This window comes from Misgurnus anguillicaudatus, chromosome 5 (genome assembly GCF_027580225.2).
Source record: "Misgurnus anguillicaudatus chromosome 5, ASM2758022v2, whole genome shotgun sequence".
Classification (NCBI taxonomy): Eukaryota; Metazoa; Chordata; class Actinopteri; order Cypriniformes; family Cobitidae; genus Misgurnus; species Misgurnus anguillicaudatus.
The window spans coordinates 35315741-35337330 of record NC_073341.2 but is presented as its reverse complement, the minus strand read 5'-3'; the positions used below and the strand labels follow the sequence as shown (position 1 = coordinate 35337330).

The following is a 21590-nucleotide window of genomic DNA, read 5'->3' as shown; positions in this document are numbered from 1 at the left end:
GCTAAGCTATGCTAAAAATGGTACCGCCAGACCCGGAGATCACCTGAATGTATTCCAAAACAGTAAAAATCAAACGTTTAACTCTAGGGGAGCTGGAAAATGAGCACATTTTCAAAAAAAGTGGAGTGTCCCTTTAAGTATTATCATATTGCATATTGTATCACATTTGTTTTTTAGCAAGTTATCACATATAGGATTTTTCTCAGCTTTACTGTTTAGTCATTTGGTGGTACTCTATTTTTGCTCATCTGTAATGCAGGATGCGATGCAGTACGCCACAGAGTCGAAGGACGCTGATCTGGCTCAGGATCTTCTTCGTTGGTTTATTCAGGAGGGTAAGCAGGAGTGTTTCGCAGCGTGTCTCTTCACCTCCTATGATCTTCTGTCTCCTGATGTTGTTCTGGAGCTGGCCTGGAGATACGGCCTCGTGGACTTTGCCATGCCTTACTTCATTCAGGTGATGAGAGAGTACCTGAAAAAGGTGTGTATGCAATCTTGCACAGAACATGTACATATACACACACCACATAAAGCTACATTGTTGAATATAAATCATAATGTACTGATGCTACATCAAACCTCATGTGAATTTCCCTCAACAGGTGGATGAGTTAGCCAGACAGGTGAAGGTCTCTGTCTCCTTTATGTCTCTCTCTCTTTCTATATTTCTATTAGACTCGTTCCTCAGTAGTTTGCTTGATTACCAACAATGCACTGCTCCTTCGCTATACCAGGACTTTTGGTTTGTTGTGTGTTTGTTTGTGGGACAAACAATGTGACGAATTATGACAAATCATAATTTTGTAACAGGAAGAAACCCTTGCAGCGTTTTCTCTCTGTTGTTTTAACACTGTTGTGTTTGCTGTAGTGAGCAGTATTGTGTATCAATGTTTAAAGTTGCAGTATCTCAGTTTAAACTGCAGGTGGCAGCAAAATGCTGTCATATTTAGGTTGTGGCTAGAAGGGATACAGCTACAGTGAAATCTTGCTGGATAAGTGCTGATTTTATCCTAATCCTACCCTCAAACCTAACCCTTAACCCAACAATTCACGGGTTTTAGGCTGTAGCTGTATTATATCTAGCCACACTTCTGTTTTTCGTCCTAATCCTACCTCAAACCTGCTAGATTTGGCTGTAGCCATATCCCCTCTAGCCAGAACCTCATCATTTATCTGCTGTCCGTTGAGTCAATCACATTTATTGTTTTACTAGTTAACTATCGATTTTGGGTCTTGCACGTGTTTGTGCATATATAACATCTTTATATAACATCTTATACATGTATTTTTACTCAAAATCATGATGTTGCAATGAATGTTGTTATGCAGTATTTTGGCATTTAATGTGTGAGGGGTCTGCATGGAGTGATAAACTGTAATGTAAACAGACAAGAGAAGATTGGATTTCTGAACATCTCCTCCAGAGAATCAAGCATTCAGTGCATATTTGTGTGTGTTTACCTGCTGTAGGTGTGTGAGGTCGAGTGTATGACAGGTAGACAGACGTGTGGAGTAAACACACAGTCTGATCTTTCTCACACAGGTGGATGAACTTCAGGATGCAGAAAATAAAAGAGCATCAGAAGATGACGTCCCTGATGCCACATCCATAGTTTTTGGTAAAGTATCGATAAAATACTTTATGTTTCATACAAACAACATAGAAATCATATTCATTAAAAATTTGTAGGCTTTTTAAAGGGGCCATGGCATGAAAATCTGACTTTTCCCATGTTTAAGTGCTATAATTGGGTCCCCAGTGCTTCTATCAACCCAACCTAGAAAATGTAATAAAAGATCAACCCAGTAACTTAGTTTTGATAAACCCGCCCCTTAATCTGCACAATCCAACCATGGCACAGCCATTTAGTGCAGAGAGAAAGAGAGAGAGAAAATAATTTACAGCACAAATGAGTTTCAATTGCAACAAACCACCATCATTGCGATCAGTGATTGAATTTCATCAGCTCATTTGCATTTTAAAGGACACACCCAAAATGCCACATTTTTGCTCACACCTACAAAGTGTCAATTTTAATGTTTATGCTATTTTAAATTATCTATATGGTATTTTTAGCTAAAACATGTATACTCTGGGGACACCAAAGATTTATTTTACATGTTAAAAAAGTCTTGTGACATGGCCCCTTTAAGTGTACTTTAAAGTAAGTAATCAACTGTTATTCAGTGCATTATATCATACCAGGATATAAAAGATGAATCCCCTAAATCACCCATCATTTTGATATGCAGTAAAACAATGTTAGTCTACACGATCTCTAATAAAACTGAAACCTGTGTGTGTTTGTGTACAGGACAACAGTTGATGTTAAACAGCAATCAAACACCCATCACACCCCAGTCGGGTTTTTCGGGTTATGGATACGCTCCTCCTGGATTTGTTCCTCCAGCATATGGCTTCAACCCTCAGCCTTGATTCTCCAACAGTGCTCCTGCTAGGAATTCTGGGATATATGTGTCTGCTATGCTGGACTTGCTGCGTTCAGGATGCCTGATAAAAGCTGCTTCAAACAAACAAAACGCAGCACTAAATACTTATTTGTTAACTGGCACAAGAAGCTGCTCGTTTTATTTTTATTTTTTAAATATATAGTACTGATTAACAAGAGGAGAAAAGAGTAAGGACATGAAACTATACTATAAACACATCTCTACAGATTGTCCGACTTTGACATTTTAACATTTCAACTACTGACAATCCTTTCAATTATTTTGTCATTTTTTTATCCCTGTCCAATTGTTTTATTTTGCAGAATTGCGTTTACGTTTTAAGTGCTACAAAAAAGTGAACAACACACTGTTAGGGGTTGTGCACACCAAAACTTTTAAACGCGGCTGAAACGCCTGGACAACACCGAATGCCAACTGTTTTTCAGCTGAGTGCCAGCTTTCTTCAGCTGAGCACTTTGGTAGCTCTGATACTTTAGCTGTGAGCCGGTTGGTTGTTGCTATACTTGTCCCGCCCCTCCACTGTGATTGGACGGACAAGCGGAGCTTTTTATCCAAAGTTGAATATTTTTCAACTCGCGGCGCTCAGCGTTGAGCTCGGAAAAACCGTTGGGCGCCGGTTTTCAGCGCGGAAGAAAACCGCTAGCTGCTGGCTTATTTGAAAAAAGCCGCGCTTCCATTGGAAACAATTGAAAACATGCGCCAGCCTTTTGCGTAAAAGCTTTGGTGTGCACGCCCCCTTGTTGTGGACACCAAAACTTTTAAACGCGGCTGAAAACGCCTGGACAACACCGAATGCTCTAATACGTCAGCTGTGAGACGGTTGGTTGCTGTGATACTTGTCCCGCCCCTCCTCCACTGTGATTGGACGGCCGCGTGAGAACTGACATTGACGAGCGGAGCTTTTCAAAGTTGAACATTTTTCAAATCTCGGCGCTCAGAGCGGAAAAACCGCCGGGCGCCGGTTTTCAGCACGGAAGAAAACCACTAGCTGCTGGCTTATTTGAAAAGCGCTGAGCTTCCATTGGAAACAATTGAAAACATGGGCCGGCCGCGGGCGTAAAAGGTTTGGTGTGCACGCCCCCTTAGTGAGAATGCAATGACGTCATATTATGCATGTCGAGCGCTTCAGTCATGAGAACAAACAAATGTTTAATGGTACCCAGGATGTCTGTATCGCTCACGTATCAGTAAAAGGTCTAGAAATGCATACGGTACATGATAAAGGATGGGAAAGGCATGAAACAAATGTTTAGATTCATTTTTTATTTATTTTTGCATGTTTTTCTGATTTATTCTGGCGCTGTCAGCATTACTGCAAGCCGTAAGCACTGACTACAGTCATGTAGGAGAAACTGAATTTTATAGGAAAAGAAAAAGTAAAGCAAAATATATAAATAGTGATACTGGATGATGGATGCACAGGTGGGGTGTTGTGCATTTATGTGTACACATGAAAATAAAGTTTACGAGCATTAAACATGCTGTTTGATGTCACAGCATCTCCATCTGCCCGTGTGTCTGTTTCTTTAAGTTACTCAAATAATGATCATTTGTCTTCATTTACTCACCTTTAAGTTGTTTAGAAAGACATTACGTAGTACATATGTATATTCTTATAATGTTCTTAGTACTTTAATGTTTAAAATCTACAATGTCTAAAAATGTAAAGCTGCTCAACAGTTTGTCGTGGATGTGGATCGAGGGTTTAGGGTGGAGACGACTCAGTCCACCTTAAGGCAGAGCCCCGCCCTATGAACGCACTCTGCCCGCTGATTGGCCGTGATCAGTCTCGTGTCATCGGTCTATGGTCGGCGGGTCGCGCGCTGCTCTCAGATTGTTTCTTCTAGTGTTTGAGTGAAGATGACGCGTGAACGCGCCGCACCCGCGGGGAAACTCACGCATCCTGGAAAAGCAATACTGGCAGGTCAGACACAAATAACATACACCACAACATAAAGAAAAGTGTGTAAATTGTTTCATACGAGTGAAGTTTCATTTCTCAAAATGACGACTTGTAAACTTTATGAAAGAAAAGGAAGGATGAGTTAAAGAAAGATATTGCGGTGCTGTCATTGAATTAATGTTTTTAGGCAACGCCTCGTTCACTTTCAATATGTTGAAATTAAGCAAGTGAGTAATCTAGTCATTCTTAGTTTTTCCAGTACTTGCAAAACGTAAAATTTAAAAGTAAACAAGCTAAACTATATGCACACACGGAACGTACTGTACAGATGATACATGTCAGATTTTAACAGCTGAATTCATTGTGTTTTAAGAAAGTGAACACTGAATTATGTTTACCGTGCTGTATTGTTATTAACCTGATAAAAAATGTACTGTATGATGTATTCATCACTAAAAAGAGGATATAAGACAGAGCTCGTGAGCTTTACACATGATGATGACGATGGTGGTGGTGTTTGTTTGGGTTTTTTTGCTGGTTTCTGTAGGTTTTGATGATGATGTTTTGTCTGACAGATGATTTATCAGTCTTGTAAGGTCAGAGCAGAGTATTTGTCCCATAAAGCACACAGTTCAGACATCCCGGTCATTACAGGACATTTTAGTCTCTAGAGAAAATATAATAATCAAGATAAACATTTCATATTTTTTTACAATAAAGGCATTATTAAATAATGCCCTAAATATGTTTAGTTAAATGAGGTAGATAATGTAATTACAGTCTCTCTCTCTCTCTCTCTCTCTCTCTCTCTCTCTCTCTGGTGTTCCCAGTATAATTGGTTAACTACCGTCTGGGATCTGCTGTTCAGTTGAAATGAGATGACAGGTCTTTATGGCTGATATTTTTCCTCCATTACAGGCTTGTTTTATGTATATATAGCCTACACACACAGCCCTCTGTAATTACACAAAGCCTTCACATTTAATGTGACAAAAATGTCACATCCATTTGCTAAAGGACAAAAACTCTGTAACTGTATTGTTTTTGTCATTATTCTTTCAGGTCAGTAAACTGTTATTGTCACCGTTCGGTGTGGATAATTGTGATATTGTGTGATGATTTTAGTGTGACATCATTATTAGAGGGATGTTATGGAGTAGCTTTGTTGTGTACTAACAGTATAAGTCCTTCGAGAGGTGTAGTGTGTATCTAGATAATATTAATAGTATTGCACCCCTATCTCATTACAGTAATGCATTCTTCCTAACATTTTACTGTTACAGTGAATCAATACTGATATACAAAATCAGAATAAATGTTGTGCAAACATAGTATTGGATGAAATACAACAGTCATGTATAAGTATAATTTAATATCAATTGTACACATTACATTGTGTGCATTGTTCCTGTAGTTCCTGTTGCATTAGCAGCTTATAAGGTCGTAGGTTCGAATCCCAGACACACATACTGATAAATGTATAGCTTGAATGCATTAAAGTGTGTGCCAAATGCATAGATGTGATATTTGTATTAATCTTCAATATGTGCTTTATTGTCATGAAAATAATGGACCAGTGTTAATGGTCCTGTCATAGTAATAATTTTAAAGGGGACATTTCACAAGTTTTTTTTTATGTTGTCGAATACATCTTTGGTTCCCCCAGAGTACACATGTCAAGTTCTAGCTCAAAATACCATATAGATAATTTATTATAACATATTAAAATTGCCACTTTGTAGGTGTGAGCAAAAATGTGCCGTTTTTGGGTGTGTCCTTTAAAATGCAAATGAGCTGGTCTCTGCACTAAAAATAGTATATAAGGTATTATCCCCTTCTGACATCACAAAGGGAGCCAAATTTAAATGACCTGTTTTTTTCACTTGCTTGCAGAAAATGGTTTAACAAAACTAAGTTATTGGGTTGATCTTTTTCACATTTTCTAGGTTGATAAAAGCACTGGGGACCCAATTATAGCACTTAAACATGAAAAAAAGTCCGATTTCATGATATGTCCTCTTTAAGCGAAATATAAATAAAAAAACATATAAAGCTAAATATATATTTTTTTCTTTTTATATTTCTTTCTTTTGCGTTTAGCTTAAATAACACTTTATGTTTGTGTGGTTTTGAGTCTTACAGTATGTAACGTGTGTATGCATGTGTTTGTATGCTGTTGTGTCTTATGCAAAGTCTCATAAAAATTCTGCCTTTGTGTGTTTGAGTTTTATGTAAAGTGTGTTGTGGGTTTAGCTATCAAACACAAGGTGTATTGTTGTGTGCTTCTGGTCTATGGTGTCACAAATGCATTGGCGACCTGTAAACATTGTAATGTTACACACAGTCGGTCAGATGTTTCTCTCATCATCGGTTGTGTTGCTCATTTCTCTGAGGTTTGGGCTTATTTCTTTAGGTTTTTATATCCGCAGATATGAACAGAATGTGAATATTCCATCCCGACAGATTAACCTTAACTAATACAGCATTACCTGTTTAACTAGTTTTATTAACCAAACACACACACACACACACACACACACACACACACACACACAAAGAGGGAGGTTTATTAGACAAGTCAGAAGCCCTCATGTGGCTTCAAATCTTTTTGTTAGCTGAGCTCAGCAGTTGTTCCATTTGAATATTATAGCACATCATGTCCAACCATCTTTGAAAGCAAGGAGCTTGTGAAGATGTCCAATTAAGGAGTATTACTTTTTTGGCTACAATCATGCCTACCATTAGGGCCTGCTGCAGAGTATAAGAAAGGGTATCTATTACATTAAAATAGCCAAAAATAGCTATATTGTGATCAGGTTGAATTACAATTTTGTATGCACTTAAAAAAACGTGCCAGTGTCCTGTGCCACATTGGCATCTATCTCATTAAGAAGATTATGAGAAAAATATTTTGGATAATCTTGTTGTTGAGTAGCGGAGGTGGTGAATAACTTTGAACTGGATTAGTTTATATCTTGAATTTTTATTTTAGCAGTCGTATTTCCCAGACCTCATCAGACAGTACATCATTCAATTCAGCAGACTGTTGCAAAGCATATTTTGTTAACTTCCATGATTAAATGAAAAACTAAATTTTAAGTGTTAAAGGGGACATTTCACAAGACTTTTTAAGGTGGTGTCCCTGGAGTACGTATGACGTTTTAGTTCAAAATACCAAATAGATAATAAGATAAGAGTTTGGTTCCAAAACACCATAAACGTCATAAAAAAAAGAGTTACCGCCAAAATCAGTATTGTATCAGGTCAGTATTAAAAAGTAAATATTTAATTTTAAGCAAAATCCATCTGCCGTGTTATTCTGTCATCTTTTCTCCCTTTTTTACCAAAACGCAAAAAAGCCAGTTTTTCTTCTCTGCAGAATGCAATAAATCCGCTCAACCAATCACAGCGCACCATTCCACGCATTTTAAACAACAACGGCAGCGCGTTGAATACACACAGAATCTACTTTGTACTTCGTGATCAACAAACATTGGGAGGGAAGAAACGTAAGCTATCAAAATCAAATAATTTACGCGAGAGGCACTCGGGAGATGGAAAAATGCCGGCTGTTGCTTGTTCAGACACGACAGCATCAAGATTCTCTCATGCTAACACATAACACATGCCAGGGGATCTTAAGAAAAACGTTCCATTATTTTACTCGAAGCCAATGAAAATCGAGCAGGACCAAAACATTTTACAGCTGATCGCTGTCAAAAAAGTTCAGCGACGACGTCCCAAGGATGACAGCAGCAATGACACTGTTCTTATTATGTTCTTAAAAAGTGTTTTGATTGGCCATTAATGTTGATTTTTTTTTAATCAGTGTATACCACTAGTCAACTAAATGAATATAACATGTCAAAGATGAATGCACATTAATATATTGATTCAACAGATTTATAGAATTTTGGATTTATTGCATTTTGCAGACAAAATAATCCCTTTTTATAATAAATCTTTGAAAATCAAATTATGGATTTGAATTTTTTATGGTTTTATAACCTAAAGATGCTATGTGAAAGTTTGTAACAGAAAATAGTGGTTTTCATCTTGTCACTTTCTTGGTTAGAAAACACGTTTTTACCGAAATTAGTCAAAATGGATTTATTGCGTTTTAGAACCAAACAATCTTCATTTATTATAGCATGTTAAAATCGTCACTTTGTAAATGAGCAAAAATGTGCCGTTTTAGGTGTCCTTTAATATGCAAATGAGCTGATCTCTGCTCTAAATGGCAGTGCTGTGGTTGGATAGTGCAGATTAAGTGGCGGTATTATCCTCTTCTGACATCACAAGGGAGCCATATTTCAATGGCCTATTTTTTACATGCTTGTGGAGAATGGTTTACCAAAACTAAGTTACGGTGTTGATCTTTTTCAGATTTTCTAGGTTGATAAAAGCACTGAGAACCCAATTATAGCACTTAAACATGGAAAAAGTCTGATTTTTATGATATGTCTCCTTTAAATGTTTGCGCACCCCTGTATACTGAATTTTATATAATATTACTATCCATGACTACAATGAAACAACTGGCCCAGTGTAAAATTTTAGCAATAAATGATTTCTTATTTGCCAAATTACAATAATTTAAAATATTTTCCTACAGTGGAAATCTCTGGATGTAATTTTTTCAGCTGTATCAGCCTGTCGGTCTGTAGATCTGGAGTCGCTTTAGGCAATTCTGCCTAATGGAGAAGCGCCATTGAGGTTTATCATCACTCAAAGCTTTTATTGCACTGTAAAAGTGTATGTGTGTGTGTGTATTTGTGCGTGTTTCTCTTTGGTCCCTGGTTTTGCCGGGAGGCAAAACTCATTGAGTGTTCATCTCTTCTCCTCTCTAAGCACCTCCTTCAATCACATTCACCTCATCCTTGTCTCTCTCTCTCTATTTATATATATTAATTTACAAAACCCTAAGCTAATGCCAGGAGTCTAGTAAGCAAGCAAACAAGACGACAGCGGCAAGACATGAATGAACACATACAAGGACTAAAGGGCACATATTATGCCCATTTTTTATTTGTAATAGAAACATTCTGGAGACATTTCAGCTCAAATTACCCCACAGATCATTTATTATAGCATGTCCAAAATGCCCCAATTTGAGTGGGAGAAAAAACGCACGTTTTGTGTGTGTACCTTTAAATGCAAATGAGCAATTGCTCTTCGCTCCCTTACCAAAAGTGATGAGGAAAGAAGCACAGAATAAATAGCAGACATTATCCAACTCACTGAAGGAGGCAGAAACTATGTTAATACAAGACTGTCAGTCAGCAGCCGTGGGCGGGGCTTTAGCAGTGTGACATCACATTGCTAAGTGAATCAAAACAGCATATCTAAAGACTGCTTTGGATTAATGGGGATTTAAAAGGATGGAGTGAATAGATTTTTTCATTGAAGGTTGGTTGCGTTCATATTACGCAGTGCCCAAAAATAGTCCCCTGCTATTGAAAGTAACCAAGGGGACTATTTTCGGGCGCTGCGTAATATCAGTGCGTCTGCTGCAGCCATGGTACATCAGCAAAGTCCTTGATTATTACACTAGAATGAGAGTATAGTTTCTAGCCATATCGGCTTATAAAATCGCAACTTTGAATTTTCCGTCTGTCTTAGTACACAATGTAACTACAGAAGAGTCAAGTTTTAAATAGGAAAATACCGAAACTTGTTGGTCATTCTTGAGCGCGATGCTAATGGTCTAATCAGATTCAATGGATTGTGCTAAGCTATGTTAAAAGTGGTACACTCATACCCGGAGATCGGCTGAATGGATTCCAAAAAAAAGTGAATTATCCCTTTAAGTAATATAATTATCAACATTAATCCTCTAAACCCATACAACAGTCTTCATCTGAGGAGATCTGCAGAGAAGAACGGTTTTAGTCGATAGCAGCTAAAATGGTCCATAGTTTAAAGAAGATGTGGATTATATATGTGTCTGTAGCTGTACCATTGGTGCTGTGTTTTTTGCATTATAAAAAGCAAAAGTGGAATGACATGAGGGTAAATAAATGATTTTGGTGTGTTTGATTGATCTTGCTATACTATAGTGAGGATATATGAACTGCAGTCTGAGATTATAAACACACACAGTGATGAATGAATGAGATTGAAGTGTTTTTTGTGAGATTTTGATGTATATCAATCATGTTTAACTGTGTTTTCGTGCTCTCACTCAGTCTTATACACAAACACACACGGCTGACAGCGTGAAGGTCTTTACTGTGATTTATGATTGTTCAGTGTGAAGAGACCGGCAGGAGATTCTGTACTTTTATTGATTAGTTCTATCAGCTGTGTGTGCGCGCGTGTGTGTGTGTGTGTGTGTGCGTGTGTGTGTGTGTGTGTGTGTGTGTGTGTGTGTGTGTGCGTGCGAGCGTGTGTATGTGTAGCTTTAAAACCCCCACATGTCAAACTGCTCCCAATCTGTTAAAATAAAATATATATTGATCTAAAGCAAAAACTGAAAGAAAATAGGAGAGAGAGTTTGTGTGGTTTGATGAATGTAGTGTTTTGTTTCTGGTGTGTTATTGTGTAGTCTGTGTGCTTGCTCATATATTGTCTCAGTTTGTGTGTGAGATTTACTTTACAGGTGTTTTATTTTTGATGCGATATAATCTGCATCTGTTTCTGCCCACAAACAGATAAGCTTATTTAATTACATTTAATTAGAGAGAGAAATGAATGTTGCTTCATATTTGTTTTTGTATATGATTAAAATGCACAAATAGATTACAATTGAGTTTTGAGATGTTACTCTTTCAAATGATATATTAAAGGATTGGTCCATTTTCTTGGACCGCCATGTCATCCAGGGTGTTGGTGTGTTTCTTTGTTCAGTCGAGAAGAAGTTGTGTTTTTTGGGGAAGACATTCCGGGATTTTTCTTATTTTAATGGACTTTAATGGACCCCAGCACTTGGCAGTTTTGGTGCAGTTTTGAATTGAGTTTCAAAGGAGTCTAAATTATCTGAACGTGGCATAAGGGTCTTATCTAGCAAAACGATTGTCATTTCTGGCAAGAAAAATAAAGAATATGCACTTTTAAACCACAACAAGCGCAACCTCACGTAATACATCAAGAGGTCACGGATTACGTATGCGAAATTACACCTCAGTGTTTACAAGTGTGGAGAAAGGGGACCGTTCCGACACAGTTGTATGTCGAATGATACTAATTAATGTCTTTGTGTCAGTTTATTGTTTAAAATGGTAGACAAATGTGTTATTTATATTTGTAACACGTGACCTTTCCACAGCATTATGCAATAACGTGAGGTCACTCTGGCGCGTCACACAGCCGGAGAGAGACGAGAAGATGTGGTTTAAAAGTGGATCTTTTTTATTTTTCTTGCCAAACATGACAATCATTTCGCTAGATAAGACCTTTATGCCTCGTTTGGGATCGTTTAGAGTCCTTTGAAACTGCAATTTTAAACTGCATTAAAACTGTTAAAGGAATAGTCTACTCATTTTCAATATTAAAATATGTTATTACCTTAACTAAGAACTGTTGAATCATCCCCCTATCATCTGTGTGTGTGCACGTAAGCGCTGGGGCGCGCTGCGACGCTACGATAGCATTTAGCTTAGCCCCATTCATTCAATGGTACCATTTAGAGATAAAGTTAGAAGTGACCAAACACATCAACGTTTTTCCTATTTAAGACGAGTAGTTATACGAGCAAGTTTGGTGGTACAAAATAAAACATAGCGCTTTTCTAAGCGGATAAAAGAGTAACTATATTTTATGGCGTAATAGCACTTTTGGGAGTACTTGGACTCGACGCAGTAACACCCTCCCTCTCCCATTATGAGAGTGAGAAGGGGAGCGGACTTTTCAGGCGAGTCGAAGTACTCCCAAAAGTGCTATTACGCCATAAAATATAGTTACTCTTTTAAATCCGCTTAGAAAAGCGCTACGTTTTATTTTGTACCACCAAACTTGCTCGTATAACTACTCGTCTTAAATAGGAAAAACGTTGATGTGTTTGGTCACTTCTAACTTTATCTCTAAATGGCAGCATTGAATGAATGGGGCTAAGCTAAATGCTATCGTAGCGTCGCAGCGCGCTCCAGCCCTTACGTGCACACACACAGATGATAGAGGGATGATTCAACAGTTCTTAGTTAAGGTAATAACATATTTTAATATTGAAAATGAGTAGACTATTCCTTTAAGTGTTGGGGTCCATTAAAGTCCATTAAAATGAGAAAAGTCCTGGAAGTTTTTCACAAAAAACATAATTTCTTCTCGACTGAACAAAGAAAGACATCAACATTTTGGATGACATGGTGGTCTAAGAAAATTATCTGGATTTTTTTTAAAGAAAATGGACTAATCCTTTAATATTATAAATGATTGAATGATTATGATTATGTTATTGATTGTTGAAAGTTTAAAATAGAGAATTGCAATTCCTGTTATGGCAAAAAAAAAATCTTTTTTTTTGTTACAACAACGTTATTTGAAATTGTTAATAATTTTCTAATAATTATATGTCTGCAGAACTTATATATGAATAATAACCACAATTTAATTAAATAAATAAAAATCTGAACTGATTTCTGGAATTTATGATTCCTTATTGAAAACTGATCGTGTTTGATCTTTTATCTGTAGGTGGTTTCGCAGGTGGAATTGAAATCTGCATCACTTTTCCTACAGAGTATGTAAAAACTAAACTACAGTTAGATGAGAAAGCCAATCCTCCACGGTACAGAGGCATCAGTGAGTACACACACACACACACACACACACACACACATACACACACACACACACAGACACACACACACACACACACACACACACACACACACACACACACACACACACACACACACACACACACACACACACGTGACGTACACATCCTCTTTGGACTTAATTACGGAAAGTCTGTGGGCCAGAACTGATTTCAACCTGCTGTTACATTCACTAAGTAAACAAACGTATACTCTCATACCGTGTCTCTCTCTCTCTCTCTCTCTCATATACTTTGGCTGAAACTCAGAGAAGATTTTAACAAGCCTTCTGATTTATGATTTATCAGACAGCTGCTTCTTCATTTAATGAATAACATCTGTAATACATTGATGATCTTAATTAACAGTTTATGAATGATTTATATGTGTTATTAATTATAGTACTATATGTGTGTGTTTGTTTTGCAGCGGACTGTGTCTCACAGACGGTTCGTCATCACGGTGTGTTGGGTTTATATAGAGGTCTCAGTTCATTACTGTATGGATCCATCCCGAAATCTGCCGTCAGGTATACACACATACACACGCATGCACAGATGTGTTTTTCTGCATATTAATGCCAGGCAGTCAATCGCTGCTGTGTTATTGCTGCGTCTGTTTCAGACCGTTGACATTTATTATGCTGATAGTTTTTCTTCCAGCAGGAAATAACGCATGCACACACACACACACACACACACAAACACACACACACACACCAGAAGAGCGTTTCTCACATTTATAGATGGGTTAAGTGTCTACGGCTCCCCTGAACCTTGGTTTGTCTGTGTGTGTATGTGTGTATGCTGTGTGTGTGCCTGCATATAATGTGTGTCTTGTGAATGACAGGCCAACAGCGTGTGTCCGGCTCTGTCTGTCAAACTCTGAGCTTTTATGGTCACTGAGGAAGACAGCAGATCTGACTTCATCACCGTCCTGATAAACATCACTGTGTGTGTGTGTGTGTGTGTGTGTGTGTGTGTGTGTGTGTGTGTGTGTGTGTGTGTGTGTGTGTTTGTGTGTGTGTGTCTGTCTGTCTCTGTGTGTGTGTGTGCCATCTCTACAAGTCTTCTTATTTAAATTTTCCACTTAGTTCTTCTGACTGTTGTCCATCTGGCAATAAGACCTAAAAGATTTTTACATGCATCACTTTAATGTGGGCAGACTGACTCTGGATCAGCTGTGGTTTAAATGCTCTGCTCTCAGATTGATAGTCTCTGGTTTCATTAGTTGATTGAAGTGATCTGGAGAGGTCACCGTGTGTTTCACCCTCTAATGGATCGTCTGAATCTTCTGAGACAGCTGGACTCAAGCCCAGATTGCATTACTGTATCTACCTCTATCTTATTTTCATTCACAGCAGCTCTTCTACATCTGAACACTGTGTCCCGCATGACTTTAACCCATTATAAATCATACCGCCAAAGATGTGCATTAAAGATATTTAATATTAACACTGCTATTGCTATAAATGGGGGAGATTGCAGCAATATGGTCAATATGGCCGCTCTAGTCCCGCCTTCCGGTAAAAAGAGCCAATCGTCAACCGTTAAAGACTTCACAGTATTGCAAACATGGCGGCGCAGTGATGCAACTTCTTTTAAAAAACTTTAGTTTTTTATTATTTGATCAGACTGGAAAAGTGCAGACATTTCTAAAAAAAAAAATGTATAATAAAAATGCAAAACACAGTCCCTCCAGAAAAACGCGATTATGCGCTCGCATGATTCAACGCATAATCAGCCAAAGTCCGCATATTTATGCAGGGGCCGCATTTTCAAATACACCGCACTTTCACAGCATAAATTGCAGATTTCCGTGTGCAAAATATGATTTCTTAATCCCTGCATTTTCGTAGCAAAAATCACAGAAAGTTCCCGCAATTTTCATTGCATATAAATTGCAAAAAAATTGCATAAATATCCCGCATATTCCATCACATTTTTTAAGAAAACGTGCCGCAAGATCAAGGATTTTGCCCGCAACAATCACAAAAAAAGGAAATTGTACTCTTGTTAATAATATTTCAATACTAAACCTAACTTTGAGTAGAGTATATATGCATACAGTATACAGTACAGAAAAAGAGAGAGATGTATTATGTCTGTAGAGACAATAATAGATGAAAGTTCAGTTGTGTTTGTGTTTATCTCACACTTGATTTGCTCCAGATATATAAATAACTCTGCTGGATGTCCTGTAGTCACATCTCTGAGCAATAAACACATAAAAACATGAAACAGGTCATCTTATAGAGACCTGCAGTCGACCGGTTGCCTGGGTTACCGCTGACGCCCCATCATTAAAGAGGAAGGACCAAATCGACAGAATTAAAGTCTTTAGGAAATCGGATAACTCATGGAGAGATGTGACTACAGGGTAAAAACATTTAATGGGGTTGTATAACTGCCTTCAAGTTACAGTTCTGGATCAAAATGCTTGTTCAGATCATCGTATTTATTCCTCTCGCTCAATTTTAAACTTTGTCAGTGTCTGATGTGTCTGCAAACACATTGAACTGAATGACTGTGATAAAATAATGTCACTGTAATGAGTGTTACCGCAAAAAACTATTCAGTCTGTAATGAAAGGCGTTTACAAATGTCATTCCCCATAAGCTATAGTAATGTTTATATTTCAAACCCTTGTGTATAAGAAGAGGTTTGTAGTGGTTTCTCTAAGCGGTTTTGAGTTAAAGCAAAATATTAAACAGCATAGAGTAACGTGGTGGAAATTAAAACTGTAAATCCAATAAAATGCTCCTGTATATATATACAGGAGCATTTTATTGGATTTACAGTTTTAATATATATATATATATATATATATATATATATATATATATATATATATATATATATATATATATATATACAAATGCGTAAATGTAAGGTGGTTCGATGCTGCATTAATAATGAGTTTCTCTCTCTCTCTTTTTCTCTCTGTCTGTCTTTAGATTTGGTGTATTTGAGATATTGAGTAATCAGATGAAAGATCAGAATGGGAAACTGGACAGTACTCGTGGTTTAGTCTGTGGTTTAGGTGCTGGTGTCATGGAGGCGGTTCTAGTCGTGTGTCCAATGGAAACAATAAAGGTAAGATTCAAATGAATATAGGGTCAATATTTTTAGATTGAGATGTATACATCATCTGAAAGCTGAATAAATAAGAAAAATCTGGTATCTGCCCCCACAAAAATTGAAATATTGAAAAATAATTCGCTTTTAAAGTCGTCCTAATGAAGTATTTAGCAACACATATACTAATAATAAATTACTAAATAATAAAAAATGTTGATATATTTACAGTAGGAAATTACAAAATATCTTCATGGAGCATGATCTTTACTTAATATCCTAATGATTTTTGGCATAAAATCAATCATTTTGACCATAGACTGTAAAAAATATGGATGTAGTGATTGTGACGTCACCCATAGGTTTGTGAAGAGCTTTTTTGAAGCTTGAGGTAGGCGGTGCCTGCCGTCGCCATCTTGGCCGCGCATTACTCGCAGATAAACAAATATGTGTAAAGAGGCGGGACGTGGGTGAAGGTGAGGTGGCTGTTGCTGAAACCACGCCTGCCTAGCTCGATTCTAGTGACAGCAGTGGCAGTTCATTCGTCACTCAAGTGGCCACGCCCTTATTTATGTCGAATTTTAAGGCTTAACCCCTCAGACAGCCAGCGACGTTATCGCTGTGTGTCGCCCGTCTCTTTCAATGAGGCGTTTCTAAATCTGCTTGTCATAAACAAATGATGACACTAGCGAAAGTGACCGTTGGCGACCGTATGGGCGTGTCCAGCGACGCGAGAAAGTTAAGAAAAGTTTCACTTTATGCAAATGTCGAGCGAATTTCAGGACTGACTTCAAATGAGAACGAAGCAGTGGAGTTCACGCCATCCTTCTCTCGTCAGTTACTGGCGTGGATGGTACTCATTTGTTTATGACAAGCAGATTTAGAAACGCCTCATTGAAAGAGACGAGCCACACACAGCGATAAGGTCGCTGGCTGTCTGAACGAGGGGTTACTTTCTCACATTGCTGGACACGCCCATACGGTTGCTAGTGGTTACTTTCGCTCGTGTCGCCGAAAGTCGCCCAGTTTTCATTGAAATGAATGAAATCGCGTCGCTCTGCCACTGCTGGTAGCTGGCTGTCTGAATGGGGCGTGAATGGGGCGTCAAGCGTAACTAAACCCCTGGTCAGAGCCTGACTCCACCCACTGGCAATATTTGAAAAATGCAAGAAAAGTGGGCAGATCAAACGCCGATAGAGGGGACAAACTAAGCTCGTACCAAGTGTGTGGTGAGATCGTAACAAGGGCGGTGAGCTTGAACCTGCTTACGTCACAAGATATTTTTTGGACCAACATCCAATAGGAAAATTCAACTGCAGTAGCCACCGTTCAACCTGAAGAGGGCAGCACTTGTAGTATTGAAACACTTTATATCCAAATGTCAAAAAACTTACTAAAATTAATGAACAGCACTAATAAATCATCATTCTTACAGATCTTTAACTAAAAAAAGTTTAGGGTTTAGTTACTCTTTAACTCTTTCCCCGCCAGCGTTTTAAAAAAAAAGTTGCCAGCCAGCGGCAGCATTTATCATGATTTTCACAAAAGTTTAATGCCTTCCAGAAAATGTTCTTTCTCTAAATATATAAACAAACAATATATCAGATGAAAGAACAGACCCTCTGCTTTCAAACAAAAAAAAACTTTTCAGCCTACCTTAATTAGTTCTCTTGTAATCACCTCTCAAACATGGGTAGGTTTCTTCAAAAACATCCAATTTTGGGCAAAAGGCTGAGATAATTCAATTTTTGCGAAGTACTTTTGATAGAGATCAGATGCACGCGATCTTTAAAACATACACGGAGTTCTTTCTCTTTCACGTGAGGCGTTACTTCCGGGTTGTATAAGTTGCGGAAGTGCGCCACCTGGTGGATAATAGCGGTATTGCGGAAAGACGGAAAATCTTGTCATTGGCAGGGAAGCGTTTTCTCTTAATTGACGAGATATCTCGTCAATGGCGGCGAAAGAGTTAATATAATGTAAACAGATGACTTAAAAAAATCACCCTCTCACAGTTGCCATGAAGGGCAAAATTTAAACCAAAACAATTTTTGGTCCAGGCTGAAAACATTATTTTCTACTGTAAAGCGGGCATTTTAACATGGAGGTCTATAGATCGGAAGGTTGCCCCTTGATTTTGCCCTATACTGATCATCAGACCCAAACTGATGTTGTTGTCCAGAATCACATATTATTTTAGTGTCAAATTCAATTCATACTACTCAACTAAACCCTTTGCATTTCTAGGTGAAATTCATCCATGATCAAACATCAGCAAATCCTAAATATAGAGGGTTTTTTCATGGAGTACGAGAGATAATCAGAACTCAAGGTAAAGATCTCAACGCATTGTTTTAATATTATAATAATTCTGTGAGGTCATCTTATAGTTAACATGAAGTCAACACTAACTATGTTCCTAATACACATGCTTTATTTTGCATGAGTCCAGTATCTACATTATTATCAAAACAAATATTTGTGAATAATTTCAGTTCTGTGTTATTAACTGTTATTTGCATCGTTTCTGTCTTCAACACACAACCACATGATCTGTGTCCACAGTAAGTGCTGTTTTCTCTCTTTCTGTCAGGAATCAGAGGGACGTATCAGGGTATAACAGCGACTGTCCTCAAACAAGGATCCAATCAAGCCATTCGGTTCTTTGTCATGACGTCACTCAGAAACTGGTACAAAGGTGTGCGCGTGCGCGCGTGAGTTTTCTGAGCAGTGCTGCCCTCTGCTGGTCACTGATAGAAAGTCTTCATGCAGCTGTTAATTCAATTTCAATTCAATTTTATTTATATAGCGCTTTTCACAATACTTATTTGTTTCAAAGCAGCTTTACATTAATAGAAGCTGTAAAAGCACAGAAAAACGACAGATAGCACAACATGATACACGATAGCATAAGCAGTCAAATTTGCTGCGGCTATAACTCGACATTATAAGCGAGCGTATTACTAATGTAACGTCTAGAAGAGGAAGCTAAAATGATTATATAGATGATTATCATATTTTCTAGGTGATAATCCCAACAAGTCCATCAACCCCATCCTGACCGGTTTGTTTGGTGCAATTGCTGGAGCAGCAAGTGTGTTTGGAAACACCCCTCTGGATGTTATCAAGACAAGAATGCAGGTATACAAAAAATACAAACATCTGTGTGTGTTTGCATTTATATCTCTACTGTAGATTTTAAATGTGTTTTGGGATTTGTTTCAGGGTTTGGAAGCTCATAAGTATAAAAACACTTGGGACTGTGCTGTTAAGATCATGAGACATGAAGGACCCACGGCGTAAGTATTTTTGATTCAGATAAATGAGCTGATGTATGTATATGTATAATTGACTGCTGAATAGTCTGTCTGTGTGTGTTTTCTGCTTAACTTCATGGTTTTTCAAAAAGCTGAAATGTTTTGATCAAGTGATATGAACAACAGCCGTGCAGTTATACAGCATTCATCAAACCATCAGAATCAAACCTGTAAAAGTGTTGTGATTTAAAACGTGTTATTGTTATTAAGTGTAAAGTAAGATTTTATTGTGTGTTTTCTTCAGGTTCTACAAAGGCACGGTTCCACGTCTGGGCAGAGTTTGTCTGGATGTTGCCATTGTCTTTATCATCTATGAGGAGGTTGTGAAGGTTTTAAACAAAGTCTGGAAAACTGAGTAAAATCAGGAGAATATCAATAGAGATTATTTGAGACACGTTCAAGTTTGTATACTTGGGTTTCAGCACACACCTCACATCTGTGATAGGACTGAATCTGCTGTTTACATTTTGTTTTTAAAAATCATTATACATAATAATATATTACATTTTGCTAACATTATTTTAATAATATTTAATCAAATTTAAAAGAATTCGCTCATCACAACCTCAATCACAATTCTTCAGATATTGAAAAATGTATGTGACCCTGAACCACAAAATAAGGATCATTTCTTTATTATTTAGATTCATACATCATCTGAAAGCTGAATAAATAAGCTTTGCTTTGATTTATGGTTTATTAGGACAATATTAAGAAATTATTTAGTTGAGAACTATTTTAAAAATCGAAATACTGAGAAAATCGCCTTTAAAGTTGTCCAAATGAAGTCCTTGGCAACACATAAAACTGATGAAAAATATTTATATTTTTAATATATGTTTAGGGTAGGGAATTTACAAAATATATTTATAGAACATGATCTTTATTTAATATTCATTAAGTATTTTTTGGCATAAAATAAATCCATAATTTTGACCCATTCATTGTATTTTTGGCTATTGCTACAAATTAACACGCAAAACTTATTACTGGTTTTGTGGTCCAGGGTCACATATGATCTTTTACGTTACTGTAATGAGATTTTGGAGAGAAAACAGCCTGAAAATGCCACAAATGGAAAAGTTCTGTCATCTTTTTTTATGCAAAGTACAATTCCTCGTTTTTGAATTTTGAGGTCAAATATGACCCATGTTACTTAAAACTAAAAGTTTACAATAACCATTTAAGTGTGCCAAATGTAACAGCACTAAAAACATCCTTAACTAAACACACAAACAACATGTGTGCATTTAGGTACACACACACAAACACAAGTGTGAGAAACTATGTGTGAGAAAAAATACAGTTAAAGTGTTAACATATTAAAATGTATTTAATATTAGAATGAATGTTTATAGACCAACAAAATCTTAATAGGTAAATAGAAATATCTGTGTATTGGTGATGTATGAATATTTACAGTTATATATTGACATATTTTTCATATAGAGATAAATTTAACCTATAGATCATTCCATAACATGATGAAATATATTAATTTAGTATGAATATTTTACTGTACTGTACGAAAATATTTTTAGCCTTATGACAATATTTTTACATTTCTTTTTTTATAAATTTATTTATATATATTAATATTTTTTATTATGCTACACATGTGCCTTTATCCATTTAACCCATAATTATTTTTTTTAGAAACATGAACTTGCATTTTTTTATACATTACTCTTGTCAGTCTCATCTTTGTTTTAAAGCATCTTAATCATTATCTCGGACCTGCTGTATCTGTCCATGTGCAATATCAAGTTTATTGTCCATAATAAAACATGAATGTAGTGTTATCTGAAGATCTGTACAGAATGAAATGTACTGTAACGCAGTAAATGTAATTCTGTGATGAGACACAGTTTAATGTTGTTATTGGATGTGTTTAAAGAAAATATCACCGAAAATATTTAAACACTTATAAATGTCTGAATGTCTGTGTATAATGAACAAAATCTCAAAGTCTCACTAACTCAACTAACCACGGGTTTTGATCTGGTGTCTTTATTTTGATGACACCATATCTGTTGTTTAATTTTTAAATCCTTGCCTTACACAT

At 37.0% G+C, this 21590-nt stretch overlaps 2 protein-coding genes across 2 annotated transcripts in view; both read left to right on the top strand.

Moving 5' to 3' along the window:
* Nucleotides 1-3392, top strand: part of cltcl1 (clathrin, heavy chain-like 1) — a 39798-nt gene extending 36406 nt beyond the window's left edge. Inside the window, exons 30-33 of the mRNA XM_073868094.1 lie at nt 260-481; nt 603-629; nt 1544-1619; nt 2316-3392. Coding sequence (XP_073724195.1) covers nt 260-481; nt 603-629; nt 1544-1619; nt 2316-2437 — 447 coding nt within the window. The 3' untranslated portion in view covers nt 2438-3392. The remainder of the gene's footprint in view (nt 1-259; nt 482-602; nt 630-1543; nt 1620-2315) is intronic.
* A 779-nt stretch (nt 3393-4171) lies between these two features.
* LOC129413724 (tricarboxylate transport protein B, mitochondrial) lies at nt 4172-20269 on the top strand. Its single transcript, XM_055167492.2, has 9 exons — nt 4172-4396; nt 13007-13114; nt 13561-13660; nt 16088-16226; nt 18456-18540; nt 18802-18906; nt 19234-19349; nt 19434-19507; nt 19770-20269. Exons 1-9 carry the CDS (start codon nt 4333-4335, stop codon nt 19882-19884), a joined length of 906 nt encoding a protein of 301 aa, XP_055023467.1. The 5' UTR covers nt 4172-4332; the 3' UTR covers nt 19885-20269.
* The last annotated feature ends 1321 nt before the right edge of the window (nt 20270-21590 follow it).

Coding starts and splice junctions, on each gene's coding strand:
- LOC129413724 (XM_055167492.2), top strand. CDS start 4,333: ATGACGCGTGAACGCGCCGCACCCGCGGGGAAACTCACGCATCCTGGA. Junction 18,907..19,233: donor ACTCAGAAACTGGTACAAAG/GTGTGCGCGTGC, acceptor CATATTTTCTAG/GTGATAATCCCAACAAGTCC. Junction 19,350..19,433: donor TTATCAAGACAAGAATGCAG/GTATACAAAAAA, acceptor GATTTGTTTCAG/GGTTTGGAAGCTCATAAGTA.